The sequence below is a fragment of the Ranitomeya imitator genome, chromosome 9 (assembly GCF_032444005.1).
Source record: "Ranitomeya imitator isolate aRanImi1 chromosome 9, aRanImi1.pri, whole genome shotgun sequence".
In the NCBI taxonomy this organism is placed as follows: Eukaryota; Metazoa; Chordata; class Amphibia; order Anura; family Dendrobatidae; genus Ranitomeya; species Ranitomeya imitator.
Genome location: NC_091290.1, coordinates 134,138,787 through 134,160,575, shown reverse-complemented (window position 1 = coordinate 134,160,575; position 21,789 = coordinate 134,138,787). Strand labels below are relative to the sequence as shown.

Here is a 21,789-nt window from a genome sequence, read left to right as displayed (position 1 = left end):
ATCCTCTGGGACGTGTCTTTAGGGCTAACGGGATCCTCTGGGACGTGTCTTTAGGGCTAACGGGATCCTCTGGGGTGTGTCTTTAGGGCTAATGGGATCCTCTGGGGCGTGTCTTTATGGCTAACGGGATCCTCTGGGGTGTGTCTTTAGGGATAACGGGATCCTCTGAGGCGTGTCTTTAGGCGCTCTGCATTATTCACTTGTGAGCCACGCCCCTTTTTAAAAGACCATAATTAGCCCTAAATAAAAATAAAGGCCAATATCTCTGGAACCGTATGGCGGATTTAAAAAAAAACAAAAAAAACTGAATACTCGAGATAATAAAGTAGGAACAAAAACTGGACTCTCTTGACCTAACGACAGGTCCTCTTTAATCTATTTCTGGTCTTTATTACAGCTCATCACTCAACTTTTTCAGACTCCAGAATGGCAGAAATGCCCGGTTATGATGAGATATTATAACAAGTGTCTGGTATTGCTGCTGGATTGTAACATAGTAAAAAAAATGGGGTACAAACTGCAATGCAGGCCATGTTGGTGGTCACATCATTTGCTCAGTAAGAGATATTAATGTAAAAAGAAAAAACATGGCTGCTTTCTTCCAAAAACAGCGCCACCCCTTATCTCAGGTTGGGTGCAGAATTACAGCTCATCTCCATTTATTTCAATATATAGCTGTAATACCAGACCCAACCCATGGACTAGGGTGGCGCTGTTTTTGCTGGATGCAGCCATGTTTTTATAATCCGATGTCACCCCTTTAGGTCAGTATTTATCCCCGCCAGCTATGCTGTATTTTTTTTTGTAGATCCCCAGTTTATCCACCATTTCTGAACGTCCATTTATCTACACACACATCTTGTATACAAACGTATGTATTTATTGCACATAAAAGAAAGCGTCATGGGTGCAGATCAGACCTTTATAAATCTCGGGTCATTTTCTCCAAAACTGCTGCAAACTCCCACTCGCTTTATGTTATAGATATATAGGTATATACACAGCGTCATTTCTTATATACACTCTATGTACAATCATCTGTATTTCGCTACAATTTCAGAGAGCGACTAAAAATAAAAAGGGTTAAAAAAAAGTCAGAAATCTATACAGCAGGACTGAGTTGGGGAAGTGTTAGAGCCTTCGTGTCTTCAAGGTTTTCCAAAAGCGAAAAGCAGAGGAGCTGGTTGAATTCTGCAAAAGGGAAACTGCTGGAAACCATAGTCAAGTTGTTGCAATCCTGACATGTCGAAAAGTAGCACAGACTCAAGAACAGATCACAAATATTGCATTTCATTTTTAAATGTTTACGAATGTCTAATACTGCGCAGCTTTAAATATATTTCTGAAAGGTGGAAACCATCAACAAGTAGGTTAGGTTTTTTTTGTTATCTGCATATGAAGGTTGCATGTTTTGTACTATTCCTAAATGAAATGTGGGCACATTAGCTTTACTGAATAAACTTTTCTTATGGTCGGCGCCACACACCTGAAGTTGATGGTATGAGCACGGACCTTGATGTACGCGGCTCTCCAGGCCGTACATCACAATCCATACTCAAACTGATGTGTGATGTCGGCCTAATACCCGCCATATCTTCCAACATTGTACATGTGTCACGCCGTAAGTGGCGATAAAGGGGCAGGACGGCGTATTGGGACCCACAGCTGTCCCTGCCACTATAATGGGGCCCTGGCTTTCCCTTATCTCGGGGGTACCTATGATGGTTAGGAGACCTGAGCCGCCAGCGTATCCCTGTCTCCTGTGCAGGCCCTATCAGTGGCCCCCTCTCCCCCCAAAGGAGGTGGACTGCACCAGTGTAATAATACAACAAAATAACAGAGTATACAGACAAGGTAACAAAGTCTCAAACTCACCAAATGCTCAAACAACCACAGAGGAAACACAGAGAAGGGAAAAGAAGGAGAAAACTAGGAAGGAAAACAGGTTTAACATGCAACCAAAACAGCAGACACCAATCTCTGTAAATAAACCTCCAACACCAACACTACGCTCCTTCAACCTCCAAGCCAGGCAGTAGAACTGATCACTGACAATAGCTGAAGTCAGGACTGGGTCTATATAGAGGATCAGATTACAAAATTCACTTCAGCTGAGAGAGACCCAGCTCTCAGCAATAAGGTTAACTCCTGCACTGCTGGCACAAAGCAGCCAGGTCAGAATACAGGTGAAGAGCTTCTGTTCACTGTGTGTGAACGAGGCCCAGAGCACTGCGGTTCTCTGGAATCTCTCTGTCGCGGTAGCCCCGTGACAACATGTATGCGCTAACGAGCAGGTCTAAATGGAGTATTAAGTTGTATAAATTAGGGGGGAAAAAATGAAAATTAGTTAATACTATCAGATACGTATTAAACAATTTACTAACCTGCTTGCTGATGGTTTCCAGGTATATATATATTTTTTCTACATATTAAAACGTTGGCCAATATGATATAGGATATTTATAAATGAAAGCAATCATCATCTGGGCATTGATACTGCCTGTATATTAAATAAAATGACCATAGGTCTAATGTTAATCATTTTTAAAGGGATATTCCCTTCTTGTACAATAATAGCGTATTCATAAAATATGACATAAATGTATATTAGATATGGATCCCGGTCTTTAGCGCTGACGGTGGCACAAGATAAATGCAGGCACCGCTGGTTGCATCCACACATTTATAGCATCTTATAAATGTACGAGACTCAATGCTGATTGCATCCAATTATAAATATATTACTATAATATCTAGTCTTGCATCCAGTACCTGCCTCAAACTAATGGTGGCGCTGTCTGCGGCTGCTTTATCTGAAGACACAGTGGCAAATTAAGGCTGCGTGCTTGCGGCAATCACAAAGCGGCGGTGCGGAGGTTCACTAGGCGTTGTGCTTCGGATCAAAACCTTGAAATAAAAGTATTTTTTTTATTCTACTATAAAAACAAAGGAAATATTAAGGTGCTGAGAACGGCTGCTAGAACATAAGGACTCAACGTAGCAGGTTCTTAAAGGGGTTTTCCAGGACATAAAAAAAAATGTTAGATTGATAGGGGTCCAGCGCCTTAAGTTTTACAGCCCCTTTATTATTTGCAGCGCTGAACATACATATGTGAGCATGGCGGTGCTTAGCCCAATTCACTCGAAAGTAGGGATGTGCTCCTGTGCCTTTGCAAAAATGGTCGAGGTCCTTAAAATGGTTACTCCCATCTTCATAGATGGGAGTACTGTCGGATCGAGCTTGTAAATACAAACACTTTTGCAATTTACAACTTATTAACTCTTTTATGACTATAGGTATTTTCGTTTCTGCGTTTTCGTTTTTTGCTCCCCTTATTGTTGGTAAAATATTTGAAGGGTTTCTGAGGGATGTTATTCTGGATTATCTCAATGAGAATAACTGTTTAACTCCATATCAGCATGGGTTTATGAGAAATCGCTCCTGTCAAACCAATCTAATCAGTTTTTATGAAGAGGTAAGCTATAGGCTGGACCACGGTGAGTCATTGGACGTGGTATATCTCGATTTTTCCAAAGCGTTTGATACCGTGCCGCACAAGAGGTTGGTACACAAAATGAGAATGCTTGGTCTGGGGGAAAATGTGTGTAAATGGGTTAGTAACTGGCTTAGTGATAGAAAGCAGAGGGTGGTTATAAATGGTATAGTCTCTAACTGGGTCGCTGTGACCAGTGGGGTACCGCAGGGGTCAGTATTGGGACCTGTTCTCTTCAACATATTCATTAATGATCTGGTAGAAGGTTTACACAGTAAAATATCGATATTTGCAGATGATACAAAACTATGTAAAGCAGTTAATACAAGAGAAGATAGTATTCTGCTACAGATGGATCTGGATAAGTTGGAAACTTGGGCTGAAAGGTGGCAGATGAGGTTTAACAATGATAAATGTAAGGTTATACACATGGGAAGAGGGAATCAATATCACCATTACACACTGAACGGGAAACCACTGGGTAAATCTGACAGGGAGAAGGACTTGGGGATCCTAGTTAATGATAAACTTACCTGGAGCAGCCAGTGCCAGGCAGCAGCTGCCAAGGCAAACAGGATCATGGGGTGCATTAAAAGAGGTCTGGATACACATGATGAGAGCATTATACTGCCTCTGTACAAATCCCTAGTTAGACCGCACATGGAGTACTGTGTCCAGTTTTGGGCACCGGTGCTCAGGAAGGATATAATGGAACTAGAGAGAGTACAAAGGAGTGCAACAAAATTAATAAAGGGGATGGGAGAACTACAATACCCAGATAGATTAGCGAAATTAGGATTATTTAGTCTAGAAAAAAGACGACTGAGGGGCGATCTAATAACCATGTATACGTATATAAGGGGACAAGACAAATATCTCGCTGAGGATCTGTTTATACCAAGGAAGGTGACGGGCACAAGGGGGCATTCTTTGTGTCTGGAGGAGAGAAGGTTTTTCCACCAACATAGAAGAGGATTCTTTACTGTTAGGGCAGTGAGAATCTGGAATTGCTTGCCTGAGGAGGTGGTGATGGCGAACTCAGTCGAGGGGTTCAAGAGAGGCCTGGATGTCTTCCTGGAGCAGAACAATATTGTATCATACAATTATTAGGTTCTGTAGAAGGACGTAGATCTGGGGATTTATTATGATGGAATATAGGCTGAACTGGATGGACAAATGTCTTTTTTCGGCCTTACTAACTAGGTTACTATGTTGCTATGTTACTATGTTCTTCCCAGAGCCGTATCTTTTTTTTTATTTTTCGGTCAATATGGCCGTGTAAGGGCTTGTTTTTTGCGGGACGAGTTGTACCTGACGTTTCATTTTGAATGGGGCGATTTGAACTTTTATATTTTTAAAAACATTTTTTTTACTTTTGGCATGCTTCTATAGTCTCCATGGGAAACTAGAAGGTGCCATAAGCTGATCGGCTCTGCTACATACAGGCCAGGCGATAATCAGATCGCCTGTATGTAGCAGAATTGCTGACTTGCTATAAGCGCCGACCACTGGGGGACGTTCATAGTAATCCGGCAGTGACAACCATAGAGGTCTGCAGGAGACATCTGGTTGCCATGCCAACCCATCAATGATCACGTGATGGGGGGTCGCAGATGAGTGGATTTCCGGCACGCTTGCCGGAAGCGTGTGTTAAATGACGCAGAGTTTGACAGCAGCATTTAACAGGTTAACAGCGGCAAGAGGATCGAGATTCCTCTTGCAGCTGTTAACAGCACATGTCAACTGTTCACAACGGCTGACATGTGCCGGAAAAGATGTGGACTCATAGCCGGAGCACACATCAAAGGGAGGGTGTCCCACATTGATGTATTATTACTCCCGGTGTCGGAAAGTGGTTAAAATTTGCAGCAGTTTTTTAGATATTTACACTTTACGGTAGTTTACCGCTCGTTGCCTAGGAGACCTACCACCGCTGCTGTCTAGCTTGTAAGCACTGCGCTGAAGCTGGCCGGTATTAAAAGTTAACAGCGCGCTCCATCGATTATGTCCAGCTTTAAAACAAGGCTTACAAGCTCAACAGAAAAGAGCTTGTAAGAACTGTGCGCAGAACTGTGCGCACGTTCTGCTGTCTAGCAGCAGTGGTCGGTCTCCAAGGCAACAAGTTGTGAACAAATAAATGTTAATATCTCAAACACGGCTTTAAATTTTAAAAAGCAGTAAATTACAAAGTCGTTTGTATTTACAATCCCTATCCAACAATACCCATTTATGAAACCGGGAATAATATTTTAAGACGCGCCATCAATGTCCTAGAAAACCCCCTTTAGGCTGTCTATACACAGAAGACCCACTGTAAACCTCATGTATATAAGGGCCGTCAAACTGTCCCCCCCAATCTTCTCCCATTAATTGGGGGATTTATGTTAGGTGTATGACCCACATGATAAATCATCATCATCGTCCAGATTGCGTCACAGGAAAATCATCGCACTACAGAGTGAAAAAGTAAAAAGGTAGAAAGGCAATTAATTAAAAAAAATGATCGTAGTTTCCTACAGGTTTTGGTTGTCTGCCTCTTCCCTCCAGTCTCAGTGAATGGTCCTGGCATTTCCTTAAAGAGAACCTGCTACAAAAATAAGCACATTTAGGCAAGTTTTTGGGTTCACCCGTTCTCTTAGCATCTTTGGTGTCGTCTAAAAGCACGACCTTTAACCTCATGAGTCTTATGAATAATTGACACCTTTGCGATAATGTGCCCTTGGTGCTTCAGGAAGAAGCCAGGTGGTGGAAAGACTGGACACCGTCAATTTCTTATGAAGCCTGGTGCCGGCGGAGGATTCTTCTTCACACGGTCAAGGATTATTCTTGCCCAAACCCCTCTGTTTCCTCGATGGCAAAAAGCAATTTTTCCTTGAGCTGCTCGTAGCTCTTGTAAGGAGGTAAATCCAATCTATTAAAACTAAAGAGAGAGGCGGAAACAATCAGAGGTATTGTACTTTCATCATTGCCGGCAACCATCCCTACTTTGTGAGAGGCAGTCACGGTCCAAGGAATCAGTAGAAGCGGTCAAAGGGGTTGTCCAGTGAAAGAAAATTCGTGTAGTAGGTGATCACTTACTGATTGGTGCAGACACGCACCGATCGGCAGAAGGGTGCCCAATTATCCCGGGTAGAATTCGGGCAGTGTACATTCTCGATCGCCAAAAAAAGCGGAGCACAGGACCATAGGGAATGAATGGAGTAGCGGTAAGTCATGTGCACTGCCATGCCGCGTTAGACCCCTTCTGACGATCAGCGTGGGTCCCAGCGGTCAGTATGTTAACACCCACCCTACAGATAGGTAATACCTTATTTTCCCTGGACAACCCCTTTAATGAAAGCTAAGGATATTAGACGTGAGTGCATCCTGAATAACAATGATTTGGTCCCACCATTAAAAGTATGATGGCCGTGTTCTTAACTTACCAGGTGTGACTTCGAGGAAGCCAAGTGTCTTTCCCAACCTTGTCAATGCAGAATTTCTGATGTCCATTGCTACCTGTAAAATATAACCAGCATTTTGAAGTCATGGGAAGGTGAGGGAACCTAAAAAAAAAAAGAATGGATCTATCAATAAGACCTTTGTAAAGGTATTCCCTTTATATGCATTTCTAGGATAAGCTGAGGAAGGAAGTGCAGCCACCTTTCCTTCACAGCTATGGAGAGTGCAGACTCCAATAATGAGACAATGGATCACGTTCTCCCAAAAAGTGAAGGTCCTAGAAATTGGGCCCACAACTATCAAGCATTTTGTCATATTCCATGGATGGATATTCTGCTTTAAAATGTGACAAATGCTAGAATGATTCTAATGAACCATAGAACTTCATCCCACTAACAAACACATCAATATCAAACCGTATACGACATAGATGATGGTGGTTGTAGGCTTATGGTATGGGCATTTTAAGGTGCGCCTGGATATCTTCTCAGGTAAACAAAACAGATACGATGATATTATTAGAAAAATGAACACTAACCGATTAGTTCTGAGAATCCTCCTACGGGAAGTCGGCACGTGCCCGTCACAAACTGCAGAAGCCGGATCCGTTTCTCATTGTCCATCTCTTTTACCATCTGCAATGACCAGAAGAACCATGTAAGGATGCTTGAGGGGAACGCGCTTAATCAATGACGTTATAAAAGGGTACAGAGCTGCGATCTCAATGGTCTGTGTGGAATGGATTGTGCTTTCCTAATATGCCACCAGCTGAGGGAGGACTGTATGCTTTACTCATCAGTGGCCACATAGATGGCCTTTTAGGCTAGGTTCACATTGCGTTAATGGGTGTCCGCTAGCGGACTCCGTTACATGGCACAATTGTCGCAATTAGCGCTATGTAACGGATCCTTTAGCGCACCCATTGACTGCAATGTGCTAACGGATCTATAGCGCATCGCTAGCGCATGCCATTTTTGGCATGCGCTAGCGATGTCCCGTTAGTTTCGGATGGACCTCACTAGTGCAGATCGGGTATCTGCGCTAGCGGGATAGCCAAACGCGATCCCTTTTGGGACATTGCGTTAGCGCAATCCGCTAGCGTATGCGCTAAACGGAGTGCCGTAACGCAATGTGAACCTAGTAGTAGTAGTAGTAGTCAATGGCGATCCAAGCAGCTGCCCAGAAAGTCTAGGGAAGCATCCTACCTGCCAGAACCACTGGACTTGTTTGCTGTTCTTGGTGTAGTGCCGGTAGATGGTGTTTTTCTGCCAATCATTCAGATCAATCTCCTGCATCCCACAAAGCATGAGCTGAAACACAGAATAAAAGCTTAAAAACCGGTACAGCCGTCAATGTAATAATACACATAAATCACTAGCCAGATCTCTCACCTCCAGCTCCTTCTCATCGAAGTATCGCAACCATTCCAAAGGAGCAACTTCATTGAAGCCATCTAGAAAAGCGTTGGTCTGCTCCTCCACTCCACGAGTGAATCTCCAGTCGGTAAGAAGCCTGAGTGACAAGAGACATAAGACGTGGTAAATCGCTAGTAAATCGTGCAAACTGGTGACTGATAAAGGAGCAGTAGATTTCCGGCAGACATACGTGATAAATTCTTCCTTGTTCTCCTCCGTCACTCTGATGTTCTCACCACCTTCTTTCAGCTTATGAGAAGTCACCTCCCCTAAGATCTCCATATCTTGTACAAAATAAAGCTCCAAGTCACATTCTTCCAAATTGTTTTCTCTACAGGAAAAAAAAAATGAAAAAGAAAGTCTGGCAATGTAGGTTGCTGATACTAAAAATGCAGGAGATAGTAATAGCAAGATTGTAGCTTATAGGAAAGTGGGGAGAAAAGGAGGACTCATGTGGGCAGCATGAACGGCCACTGGACCGGGCAATAGGTATGAAATCAAAAGGGTATTCCCAACACTTTAAGAGATGGCATATTACTAATACAGATCGTTAGTTTATGATTCTAAGAGAGCCCTACGCTGTGGCGCTGATTTTCCAGCCACCCAACTTTGCAGTGAACGGCGACCTGCCCCATTCATATTGGATAAAAATGGGCTGACGAATAATTTTTCCCAAACTCCATGAATTTTTTTAGTCTCATGATGCAGTCGGTGCAGATCAGAGGCCATAAAAAAAATCAATTTTTAAAAAAAAAATGATTACACTAGTTAATACGCCAGTCAGACCCATTGATTGATCATTTTAGCAAACCTGCCGACGTTGGTTCATTCTGGTGGACATCATTCATTTCACATGACTTTGGACTAGTGTGTATGGGATCCGTAATTCAGCGCTGAAGTTCCTTCATTTTCAGAACCCGTGAGAGACTCAGAGGTCGGACCCCCCACAAATTATGACGCGATTGACATGCCATTACTTTATAGGATGGAAATTCCATTTTAAGACCTTTAATATAATTGGCACCATTGAGACTTGATCTTCACTTATGTCTCAGATGGCCACAGAGGGGATTGTACGAACACATAGGCGATATATGCGAATAGTTTCAGGACACGGCATGTGGTAAAACATGAGAATACACTGGATGGTAGCATATCAGGCCTACGGAGGGCACAGCGATAACATGGTCACTGCTCCTGGGCACTTACTTTATCCACATGATGGAATTGTAGAATTCTGGGTCGATGGATTCTAGGTCTTTCAATGTCGGCTTCTTGTTTAGCATCCTCTTGTAGAACGGTAAAGTGAATCCTGTATCTATGAACTTCCCATGGTAAAGAGCCTGAAGAAGACATTATTGCAGAGTTTAAATTGAAGAGCAGACATGAGACAGCATCACTGCTATCAAGCTTTCCCCACTTACCATAGCTATAAAGCGGCCGATGAATCGGAAGTAGGTGAGGTGGTCGGGGTTGATGGACGAGGCTGGGTTTATCTGTAAGCAGTAGTTATTTTTCCCGGCATACTCAAACAGACAGTACATGGGGTTCAGCACCTCGTGGGACAGCAAGAAGAACCACTCCCTGAAGAAAGACACAGCGGATGTGTGGAGGAAGAGGGAAGGCGGCAAGTATGGAAGACGAACATGGCCGACAATTACTAACTGAATTATCACCCCACTTGTTAATCCATAAAGAGTTGTGGGATCCCGCGAGAACAGACAAAAGGATCAAGGGTGGTCGGCTCCATGTTGAGAGCTTCCCATATCCTGTCCGTGGTTCTACCCTGTGGTAGAACAGCATGACGTAACCTACCATAGGGTAAAACCACTGGGAGGACACAGAGAGAGAGAGGAGCCAGGAGCCAAGGAACCACGGAGGACACAAGAGTCTAAAAGAGTAGGTAGGATGCAAGAATTCAGGTCAAGGCACTAGGTGGATGCAGACATGAGAACCACGGACCAGAAGAAATAACAGCGCATAATAATGTCAAGGTGAAGGACTGAAGGCAGAGAAAACCCAAAAGTACCAAGGAGAAAAACACCTAAAAGGATATAGCTATACATAGCACACAAGTGATGGAAATAGATGCACAAATACATATATATGTGACCACAGGTCCAACTGCACTGCACGATTATTGTTCCCAGGAAGACTGTTCGCTATAATCGTGCAGTGTAAACAGGCTGCAACGCTGGTTTGTCGGGTGAAATGATCTTTTGGTTTGCACTAAAGAGCGTGATTTTTGGCAGTGCTGCGTCCTGTGTAAAAAGAACCTGCGCTGACGAGAAAAATGTCAGCCTACGCACACTGAATCATCTGTTATTGATCATTCAGGGCACAACTGAAGCTCGGCCGCCTGTGTCAACAGGACATTAAATCATTAAATGACCACCGACTGGAAAATAATTACCACCGTAAAATCAGGAAAGGTTAATGACCTACTAGTCTATGTCATGCCCCCCCCACCTACAGTTGTTGAGGCAGCTATGATACCCACACAGTCTCATGAAAAGTACTATTAATTATAATATGACTTGTGTAGTGGACTCCTCGGGCCACAAATGGATCAGTAACTGTATCCTCAAGGCATTACATGCATCTCTCCACTCCCAATATAAGGTCACAAAGTGGAGGGACCCATGCAATAGTAATGGTGTTCATCAATTACTTCTAGTGGCGCAAACACATACAGTAGAGAAGGTATGGTCTCCTTATAACATGATACATAAGCTTGCAGGTACTACAGCTATATGTCAGATTACATAGAGTAGTGCACATTACAATCTTTAATCTCCACTAACCTGGCGATTCCTCCATAGTCCAAACCTTCCTCTCCACGCATTATGATGTACAGACGGCGTCGGAGATCGTATGGCTTCATGTTCATGATCTAAGGTAATGATCACACCAGTAAAATTATTATACCACAGGTCAATGGCTTTTCTCCACTAGCCGTACACCTTATACAGTTGTCAGGCAAACATTTGTCCAGCCGATAACCCCCATTCCTGATAAATATGCAAGCCTGGCCGTGCATGCAAGCACAAGGAGAGAGGAGGAAGGCGATGTCGAATACCTCTGGTGGCAGCTTATTTCCTAGCTCTGTGTCTCTCCCAGTAATATAGGCTGGAAGTGAGGTCTATGCCTCTCGCTCCCAGTAATATAGGCTGGATGTGAGGTCTATGCCTCTCTCTCCCAGTAATATAGGCTGGATGTGAGGTCTGTGTCTCTCCCAGTAATATAGGCTGGATGTGAGCTCTGTGTCTCTCCCAGTAATATAGGCTGGATGTGAGGTCTATGCCTCTCGCTCCCAGTAATATAGGCTGGATGTGAGGTCTATGCCTCTCTCTCCCAGTAATATAGGCTGGATGTGAGGTCTGTGTCTCTCCCAGTAATATAGGCTGGATGTGAGCTCTGTGTCTCTCCCAGTAATATAGGCTGGATGTGAGGTCTATGCCTCTCTCTCCCAGTAATATAGGCTGGATGTGAGGTCTATGCCTCTCTCTCCCAGTAATATAGGCTGAATGGGAGCTCTATGTTTCTCTTTCGCAGTAGCATATGCTGGATGTGAGGTCTATGCCTCTCTCTCCCAGTAATATAGGCTGGATGTGAGGTCTATGCCTCTCTCTCCCAGTAATATAGGCTGGATGTGAGGTCTGTGTCTCTCCCAGTAATATAGGCTGGATGTGAGCTCTGTGTCTCTCCCAGTAATATAGGCTGGATGTGAGGTCTATGCCTCTCGCTCCCAGTAATATAGGCTGGATGTGAGGTCTATGCCTCTCTCTCCCAGTAATATAGGCTGGATGTGAGGTCTGTGTCTCTCCCAGTAATATAGGCTGGATGTGAGCTCTGTGTCTCTCCCAGTAATATAGGCTGGATGTGAGGTCTATGCCTCTCTCTCCCAGTAATATAGGCTGGATGTGAGGTCTATGCCTCTCTCTCCCAGTAATATAGGCTGAATGGGAGCTCTATGTTTCTCTTTCGCAGTAGCATATGCTGGATGTGAGGTCTATGCCTCTCTCTCCCAGTAATATAGGCTGGATGTGAGGTCTATGCCTCTCTCTCCCAGTAATGTAGGCTGAATGGGAGCTCTATGTTTCTCTTTCGCAGTAGCATATGCTGGATGTGAGGTCTATGCCTCTCTCTCCCAGTAATATAGGCTCAAAGTGAAGTCTATGCATCACTCTCCCAGTAATATAGGCTGAATGTGAGGTCTGTTTCTCTTTCGCAGCAGCATATGCGGGATGAGACGTCTATGCCTCTCTCTCCCAGTAATATAGGCTGGATGCGAGTTGTGTTTGTCTCTTCGTGTAATATAGGTTGGATATGAACTGTGTGTATGCCCAGGGTACTGCTGTCTATTTAGCTCATTTATCAGCACAGTTTCTACAGCTTTGACCCCTCTCCACACTTTGAAAATCTGTTTACAGTGGTATATGAATGCTAACATAAAAAAATTATCTAATATCTGCTGTTGGGGAAGTGAATGGGTACACACATTAGATAAAGGTCAGTCTGGCAGAAATGGATGGGTTCAACATAATCCATTGTGCATCATGGGGTTGTCTGACTAAATATATTTAACCAGTCCATCCTCCAATAACAGAGGTCTTGGCTTCCTAGGAGAGCCAATGGTTTACCTCCATAAGAACTTTGGGGTGTAGCTGTAGGTACACCTAGGAGATAACGTTGGTGACTCCATTGGTTCACAATGATATAATCGCACTATAATTTAACACTTACATTGCTGCAATCATAGGCGGGATATAGCTAGCATGGGAGGAGATAACCTTTTTTGTGTAAATTTTTTAGTGGCACGGCCTATACCCCATAGTCTTCCTTTGTCCTCCACCCCCCACAAAACAAAAAAAACAAAACATATGAGAGCTACAGATCCATCCCGTTAGGTTTGCACTGTGAGCCAAGAGCTTCAGCCAACGTGTCTGGGTGGGTCTGGTTACAACATGACCCTGATGCATGAAATACTGAGCCTGTGCTCCATAGACTACATTTCACAGATGGTATGGTTAAATCACCTCCTTTGTATATTGTCATATTGTCTCATGTTACCTGCTGGAAGGAGTCCTCGAATAACGTCTGCCGGGATACACTGATCTTCACGTGGCTCGGGAGTGTGTTTGACTAAAGATAATGAACACAATATGAAATTAAAGGCTATGGACACCTTTGACATGGAAAAAAATAGTTTTTACATATGGTTGTTACTGTCAGATGATACAATTGCGCTAAGTTTAACGGTGCAATTTTCATTCCTTCAATCGAATGTATCATATACCCTGATGTATCTGTGTGTCTCTCCCAGTAATATAGGCTGGATGTGAGGTCTGTGTGTCTCTCTCAGTAATATAGGCTGGATGTGAGGTCTGTGTGTCTCTCCCAGTAATATAGGCTGGATGTCAGATCTGTGTCTCTCCCAGTAATATAGGCTGGATGTGAGGTCTGTGTGTCTCTCTCAGTAATACAGGCTGGATGTGAGATCTGTGTGTCTCTCCCAGTAATATAGGCTGGATGTGAGGTCTGTGTGTCTCTCTCAGTAATATAGGCTGGATGTGAGGTCTGTGTGTCTCTCCCAATAATATAGGCTGGATGTGAGGTCTGTGTGTCTCTCCCAGTAATATAGGCTGGATGTGAGATCTGTGTGTCTCTCCCAATAATATAGGCTGGATGTGAGATATGTGTATATCCCCCAGTAATATAGGCTGTATGTGAGGTCTGTGTGTGTCTCCCAGTAACATAGGCTGGATGTGAGCTCTGTGTGTCTCTCCCTGTAATATAGGCTGGATGTGAGGTATGTGTCACTCCCAGTAATATAGGCTGGATGTGAGATCTGTGTGTATCTCCCAGTAATATAGGCTGGATGTGAGATATGTGTGTCTCTCCCAGTAATATAGGCTGGATGTGAGGCCTGTGTGTCTCTCTCAGTAATACAGGCTGGATGTGAGATCTGTGTCTCTCCCAGTAGTATAGGCTGGATGTGAGGTCTGTGTGTCTCTCTCAGTAATATAGACTGGATGTGAGGTCTGTGTGTCTCTCCCAGTAATATAGGCTGGATGTCAGATCTGTGTCTCTCCCAGTAATATAGGCTGGATGTGAGGTCTGTGTGTCTCTCTCAGTAATACAGGCTGGATGTGAGATCTGTGTGTCTTTCCCAGTAATATAGGCTGGATGTGAGGTCTGTGTGTCTCTCTCAGTAATATAGGCTGGATGTGAGGTCTGTGTGTCTCTCCCAATAATATAGGTTGGATGTGAGGTCTGTGTGTCTCTCCCAGTAATATAGGCTGGATGTGAGATCTGTGTGTCTCTCCCAATAATATAGGCTGGATGTGAGATATGTGTATATCCCCCAGTAATATAGGCTGTATGTGAGGTCTGTGTGTGTCTCCGAGTAACATAGGCTGGATGTGAGCTCTGTGTGTCTCTCCCTGTAATATAGGGTGGATGTGAGATGTGTGTCTCTCCCAGTAATATAGGCTGGATGTGAGGTCTGTGTGTCTCTCCCAGTAATATAGGCTGGATGTGAGGTCTGTGTGTCTCTCCCAGTAATATAGGCTGGATGTGAGGTATGTGTCTCTCCCAGTAATATAGGCTGGATGTGAGTTCTGTGTGTCTCTCCCTGTAATATAGGCTGGATGTGAGTTCTGTGCATTTCTTACCATAATATAGGCTGGATATAAAGTTTGGGTCTAGGGTACTGTTGTCTATTGAGCTCATTTATCACCACAGCTTCTAATCTCCACCATGCACATTCTTTCTTATTTATGGCCTATTTTTCTATGCCCTCCCTAAGAGTGTAGAAGCTTTGTCCCCTCTCTGGACTTCGGAAATTGTTTTACAATCATCTCACTGCTGCTATCTCTAACACTGAGCACGGGAAGGGTGAGAAGAGAGAGACATCATGGATTTGCAAAATTTTTGCAGCACATTCAGCTAGATGACAGATGCTCTGCAGCAGCAAAATTTTAGATAAAAATGAATAATATTTAATATCTTAATTTTGTAATTAGGAAGCAAATGAACAATAAAAAAATACCTCTGCATGAAGGCGTACGTAGCCCTTAAAGGCCGTGTTCATATTCATATAACATATCTAGTATAATGACTATAGTACAAATATGGAAAAGTGGTTAAGAAAAATAAGTGGGTGACATTTACTAGGGCATGGGAAAAGGGTTAGGAAATTTGTGGGTCATTGACAGCTGCATGGAATTTTCACAAGGCGTCATTTGAAAAACTCACATGGCACAAAAATCGGAACTGATGGTACTTCCAGCGGAAACTTCGGCTTCTATCGTACGCTCCTGGCGAGCCTCCTGGTTTGACCCTGTGAGAGATCATTTTAGGTCATGAATTTAATCAGGGGGCCCACATACACATTAGACTGTCAGGCGAAACCTATTGGGTACCACCGACAATAGTCTAATGTGTGGGGGGCCTTTACTAGGATATTGGCTTTGCCTTGTGATATCAGGACAAGCGTCTTACACCTACCCAGAGTCAAAACCAGGTCTCGGATCCTTGAAGGTTGTGGCACGATTATTATGATCTACGAAGTATCTGATGCCTTCATTCGTATACTTCATTTCCCACCCTGGAGGAAGCGCTGGTTCCTGTATCATACTGGAGAGGAGATGAAGACGGGTCAGCTCACAGATGCTCCTACACTAACACATGGTGCACCCCAAGTCACCGTCCTACTACGACCATAGCTCCAGGGCCTCCATGTCCTCACCCTTGAGTCCGTGGGTCTTCCCATTGCGTGATACGCGTGTTGTGATTCACGTAATACACTCGCCCGTTATCTTGTCTCTTCTCTGAAAGAGAAAGGAGAGTGAGAACGACATTTATTGCATCATTAAGAAACTTTTTTTTTAAACTTTAGGAATGAAAAGTCGTGAACTGGAAATGTGACAACAGGTATCGCCAAGTACGTCATGCACAATCTGTCAAATAGGAGATGACGAAAGCGTTAAACTTTTTGCAAAAATTTCCATAAATTTTTTTATTGGTCCTTTAATTTCTTGCAGATAGTTGGGGGTCCGGCTGCAGAGACCTCCCCCCTGAAAAGACTACTACTACTACCACACAAAGCAGAGTACGCATGCAATAGAAAGTCAAATGGTCCGATTCATTAGCGCATTTGCCTCTTTTTTTTTTTATTTGCCCCTTTAAATCTATTTCATATGTGTTCGATTGCTTTTCTTTTTTAACTGTTTACCATTGTCGACTTGGTTTGAGGTTTCCAGATTTTTGCGGCTTTTTTTTTTTTTTTTTTTTTTTTAATCCCCAAAACTTTTGCACACAAATGTACTCTGGTCACTCCCTCCCGACTGATTTTACATGTTTCAAATTTTTTATGCAAATTCTGTGACATTTCATTGGAAGCTTTTTTGACTTTGTGCAAAAAAAAAACCTCATTAACCGTGTGCACCATTTTTTAAGAATTTGGAGGAAAAAAAATAAAAACATCAAATATAACAAGATAAAATAAAAAAAAAGTTAATTTGGGGGGGAAAAAACCCAAAACGCAACTGATGAATCGGGACTAAAGACTTTCTGTGCACTGTGCTCTCTTGCCTCAGCTGTCTTTTGAGCCCCCAGGATCCGGACCCCATTCAAAACAATTGGAAATTAAAAGGCAAAAAAATATATATATAAATATTTGCAAAAAAAAATAAAAATAAAAAGATTAGTTACTTTTTCTTTATATGGGATATAATCAATTATGTGTCAAAATGTTTAATACTAATTAAAGCACGGTTCTCTAAGAGAGCGATATTAGTGCACAACGTGACCAGATTAGACCGGTCATATCAGCGGAGAAGACAACCCCCGCTAGATATTAAAGGAAACCTGTTGGCGGGTTTATACATGTAGAAGTAGAGGTATGTCCCCCATTTCTCTTTTTAAAGGGATCTGATGTGCCAGCCATGAGAATTTTAAAGTAAAAGTTATAAGCAAACCTTGTTGTAAGTGCACTGGGAGTGTCAATGCACTTTAAAGGCACAGTCTAAGTGCACTGACACTCCCCCAGTGCACTTGCATCATGATTTGTATATTGTTTCTATATTGTTTGTTAGCTCATTACTGTAGAATAAACATACATCCAAAGATGTGGAAAGCAATGGAAAAAAAAAATCAGACAAAATCTTAAAACTGACTACAATGGTATGTCCTGCAAACGGCTACATCTCTACAGTCAGTCTTACATATATATTTCTACCAGCTCACTCACACGACAGTAGTTTCGGCCCAAGTGTCGTCTATGAAAAATAAAATGGACAGATGTACATTTTGCCTTAGATCAGGCATATTGAATCCCAACATGTCTGATCTTTGCCATCCCTGGCTTATTGGGGTACAGCCAAAATATTTTAGCTTCTACTAGACTAAGACACATAAAAAAAAAAAAAAAATTCTCCATCCTCTAACCGAGCATGGTGGGATGTTGGGAGTTGCAGTCTCAGAGCAATGGATTGCAGGCCACCGTGGTGAATCGATGGCGGGCGGAATCATGACACAGAACGCAGTTTGCGTCCAAGTTTTTGCTAATTGCACACCATTATGTCAGTTTTGCTGACCTCACTCTTGCTATATATAAGTACCAATAATCTGCCAACCAGACATGGCATCTTCCCCGCTAATTTCCCCAGAGGTGGACGCGGTGGTGTAATCTGGTCGTTCAGTCCCGCCGGGCAGATGCATAAACAAGCACAGGACTGATTTCATCACTGGTCTTGGCCGGATTCTCCAGGCTTTACTGTATGAAGTTATGGGCTCCGGGGGACCAGCTGCTCGTCATAGAACACCTATATAAACCCCCGAAGGCCGCAATAACATATTTTTGGTAAGGTCTATCGAACGTATCACACAGCTCCACTGTTCTTCAGCACGGCCATGGCTTCCTGTGCAGGGCTCCTGCGCTCCCGCCTCAGACAGAGCCGCCTTATTAAGGCAGGCGCTGAGTGTCGACGTTCTCAAGAGGGAAAGCTTAATGTTGGCCCGGGCTCAAACAGAAGCCGCCATGATGCTGCCGCCGAAACCCAGTCACACTGGCAAATCCTACAGGTCTTAACGTCTGAGCGTACCGCACCATAAGAGGAGATCAAAGCCCGTATCTGGGGGCATCTCTGGTAGACAGCTCCCCCGCCATCTAGAATCATAGGATTTAGGCGGAATGAAAAAATCCCGGTGGAATTACTTCCATGTGTGGTGAGATCTCATGGAAAATTCCCAAAACGAGTCAGAAACTAGGAAGTATTTGAGTGGGCATAAAAATAGGCACATATTATATATTATAGCTAAATAATGTGGAGACATAAAAGACAGATAGGTAGCGGGAACGAACGATAGTGAGAAAACGAGAGGGCGACACAACGAGCGGGCAACACATCGAGCGGGTGACACAACGAGCGGGCGACACAACGAGCGGGCGACAATGACATAAGGAGCGAGCGACACACCGAGCGGGCGACACAACGAGCGAGAGACACAACGAGCGAGAGACACAACGAGCGAGAGACACAACGAGCGAGAGACACAACGAGCGAGCGACACAACGAGCAGGGGACAAAACGAGCAGGCGACAACAACATAACGAACGATAGATAGGAGATTGAGAGAGCGATAAAGAGAGTGAGTTAGGCTAGGTCCACATTGCGTTAGGGCAATCCGTTTAACGGATCTGTTTGTAGGCAGCACTAACGCAATGTAACGGACACGTCAACGCACCCATAGACTTCTATTAGTGTAACGGATCCTATCGCATGTCAAAATCGTCATGCTTTTGCAATGGTCCGTTGTGACGCACCTTCCAAAGCAGACTAACGCGTCTTCGCATCTGGTACGGCGAACGCACAGTGAATGGAAGCGTTCGTTCTGCATAGAACTCTATTGCAAACGCAGGCAGACACAATTCAACCTAACGCAGCCACATGCGTTACCGCGATGGCAAAAATAAGACAATTTTGGGCTCATTTTTAGCACAATCCGTTTAACGGATCCGAGCGAGCGAGAGAGAGAGAAAGAGAGAGAGTGAGAAAGAGAGTGAGAGAGAGAGAGAGTGAGAGAAAGAGTGAGAGAGAGAGAGAGAGAGTGAGAGAGATAGAAAGTGAGAGAGAGAGAGAGAGAGAGAGAGTGATTGAGGGAGAGTGAGAGACAGAGTGAGAGAGTGAGAGACAGTGAGAGAGAGTGAGAGAGAGAGAGAGAGAGAGAGTGAGAGAGAGAGTGAGAGAGAGTGAGAGACAGAGTGAGAGAGTGAGAGACAGTGAGAGAGAGTGAGAGAGAGAGAGAGAGAGAGAGTGAGAGAGAGAGAGAGAGAGAGACAGAGTGAGAGAGTGAGAGACAGTGAGAGAGAGTGAGAGAGAGAGAGAGAGAGTGAGAGACAGTGAGAGAGAGTGAGAGAGAGAGAGAGAGAGAGTGAGAGAGAGAGAGAGAGAGTGAGAGAGAGTGAGAGACAGAGTGAGAGAGTGAGAGACAGTGAGAGACAGTGAGAGAGAGTGAGAGAGAGAGAGAGAGAGTGAGAGAGAGAGAGAGTGAGAGAGAGTGAGAGACAGAGTGAGAGAGTGAGAGACAGTGAGAGAGAGTGAGAGAGAGAGAGAGAGAGAGAGAGTGAGAGAGAGAGAGAGAGAGTGAGAGAGAGTGAGAGACAGAGTGAGAGAGTGAGAGACAGTGAGAGAGAGTGAGAGAGAGAGTGAGAGAGAGAGAGAGAGTGAGAGACAGTGAGAGAGAGTGAGAGAGAGTGAGAGAGAAAGTGAGAGAGAGTGATTGAGGGAGAGAGAGATTGAGAGAGAGAGAGAGAGAGAGAGTGATTGAGGGAGAGAGAGTGATTGAGGGAGAGTGAGAGAGAGAGAAAGTGAGAGAGTGATTGAGAGAGAGTGAGAGACAGAGAGAGAGCGAGAGAGAGAGCGATAGAAAGTGAGTGAGAGAGAGAGAGAGAGAGAAAGTGAGAGCAATAGAAAGTGAGAGAGAGAGAGAAAGTGAGAGAGATAGAAAGTGAGAGAGATAGAAAGTGAGAGAGAGAGTGAGAGACAGAGTTCTCTGTAGAGCGCTGCAGAGAGGATATATAGCTATAGATAACAGACATATCTGCCGGCAGATCGCATTCTCTGTTATGTTGGAGCAACACTGTAATGAAGGACAGATACTTCTTGAGGATGGGAGAACTAGTAACGACAAAGTACCGGACACATTTTGTTGCCACTAAATAAAAAATGTAAAAAACTGAATATCCATCTCTGTGACACAAGAGAGTCTGATGACTGGAAGTTCTCCATTTTCTGGTCACACACACATTATTTCACCATGAAATGGTTTTCCCCTGGATGATTTGCTCTTGCAGTATATCCGGAGCATCACTCCCATCGTTCATGTGCCAAACGCAAAGGATTGTGTGGATGTAAATGTAACTGAATATCACGGTCTATATGGAAGCAATGACGGGGCTGGAAAAGAAGCGGCCGCACCCAGGACAGCAAATAACGCCACGGGGACTCCAGGCTGTCCAGTGTCCTAGCTCTACATCTCCAAAATCCACAACCAAGAGCACGAAAATACCCGAAGGAACAAAACATCCATCAAGGTGCAAACCTGATACAATGTATTCACACTATGCAAACTTTTATGTAAAATATAAGTCAGAAAAACAGGCTCCACATTTATTAACATATGGCAGCAAAAAGACGGGCAATCTTTGCAACAAAGCGCCCGAGCAGTGGATAGCGCCACTTTTTTGGGCGCTGTATTTAAAAAAAAAATAAATATTGAGTTGATAATTAGGAATGCTGATAAAAGATGCAGATGAGCCGCGCGCCTCCTCAGCGCCTCGTTCCTTTTTTCACTTTAGAGCAGGTGCAGGTTGAACTGCGGCCAAGGAATAAACAATTACTTTGAGTGCAGCTGCGCCTCGGGGTCCTGCTTAAAAGGACTCAGACAGGACCAAAATGTTTCTAAACTTTTACATAACTCCGCTCCGGAGCTTTTTGGCAGCAGATCGTCCTTCTGTGCACAGCAATTACCTTTTATCAGTTTTCCAAAGTACAAAACCGCGGCCGCTCTCTCTCGAGCACGTGCCAAGCTGCTTGTTCGGAAGCTGCATCTTCCCTTCTGATTTAAGGGCTCTTTGTCATATGGTACATTGAGGCTTTCCTCACAATCGCAGGTTCTAAGTGCACGTACAGTCTATACATACGTGCACCTTATAGGAATGCAAATGTACGTACTCTAAGGAAGGGGTGCCAGCTTTGGTTTTTGCTACAGACTGAACAGCAATTGCACATATATTCTTAAAAGACGTGGGATATGGAAAATTCCACTCTAGTAAGAAAAGTTCCTAAATTAAGTCACTTACGCCCCCCCTGGAGCAATGCCCGCCCCTACACTTCTGGTACAACACACACCCTCAAGAGAGGGCTGGAAAA

General features: G+C 43.9%; 1 protein-coding gene across 1 annotated transcript in view; it reads right to left on the bottom strand.

The window, feature by feature from the left end:
• Positions 1-859: 859 nt before the first annotated feature.
• WWP2 (WW domain containing E3 ubiquitin protein ligase 2) overlaps positions 860-21,789 on the bottom strand; it is a 46,769-nt gene continuing 25,839 nt past the window's right edge. The window contains exons 10-22 of the mRNA XM_069739099.1: positions 16,104-16,185; positions 15,863-15,991; positions 15,611-15,695; positions 13,424-13,495; positions 11,155-11,243; positions 9,775-9,934; positions 9,560-9,693; positions 8,541-8,681; positions 8,327-8,447; positions 8,141-8,245; positions 7,474-7,570; positions 6,920-6,992; positions 860-6,414 (exon numbers count right to left, since the gene is read on the bottom strand). Of these exons, the coding sequence (XP_069595200.1) occupies positions 6,315-6,414; positions 6,920-6,992; positions 7,474-7,570; positions 8,141-8,245; positions 8,327-8,447; positions 8,541-8,681; positions 9,560-9,693; positions 9,775-9,934; positions 11,155-11,243; positions 13,424-13,495; positions 15,611-15,695; positions 15,863-15,991; positions 16,104-16,185 (1,388 nt within the window). The 3' untranslated portion in view covers positions 860-6,314. The remainder of the gene's footprint in view (positions 6,415-6,919; positions 6,993-7,473; positions 7,571-8,140; positions 8,246-8,326; positions 8,448-8,540; positions 8,682-9,559; positions 9,694-9,774; positions 9,935-11,154; positions 11,244-13,423; positions 13,496-15,610; positions 15,696-15,862; positions 15,992-16,103; positions 16,186-21,789) is intronic.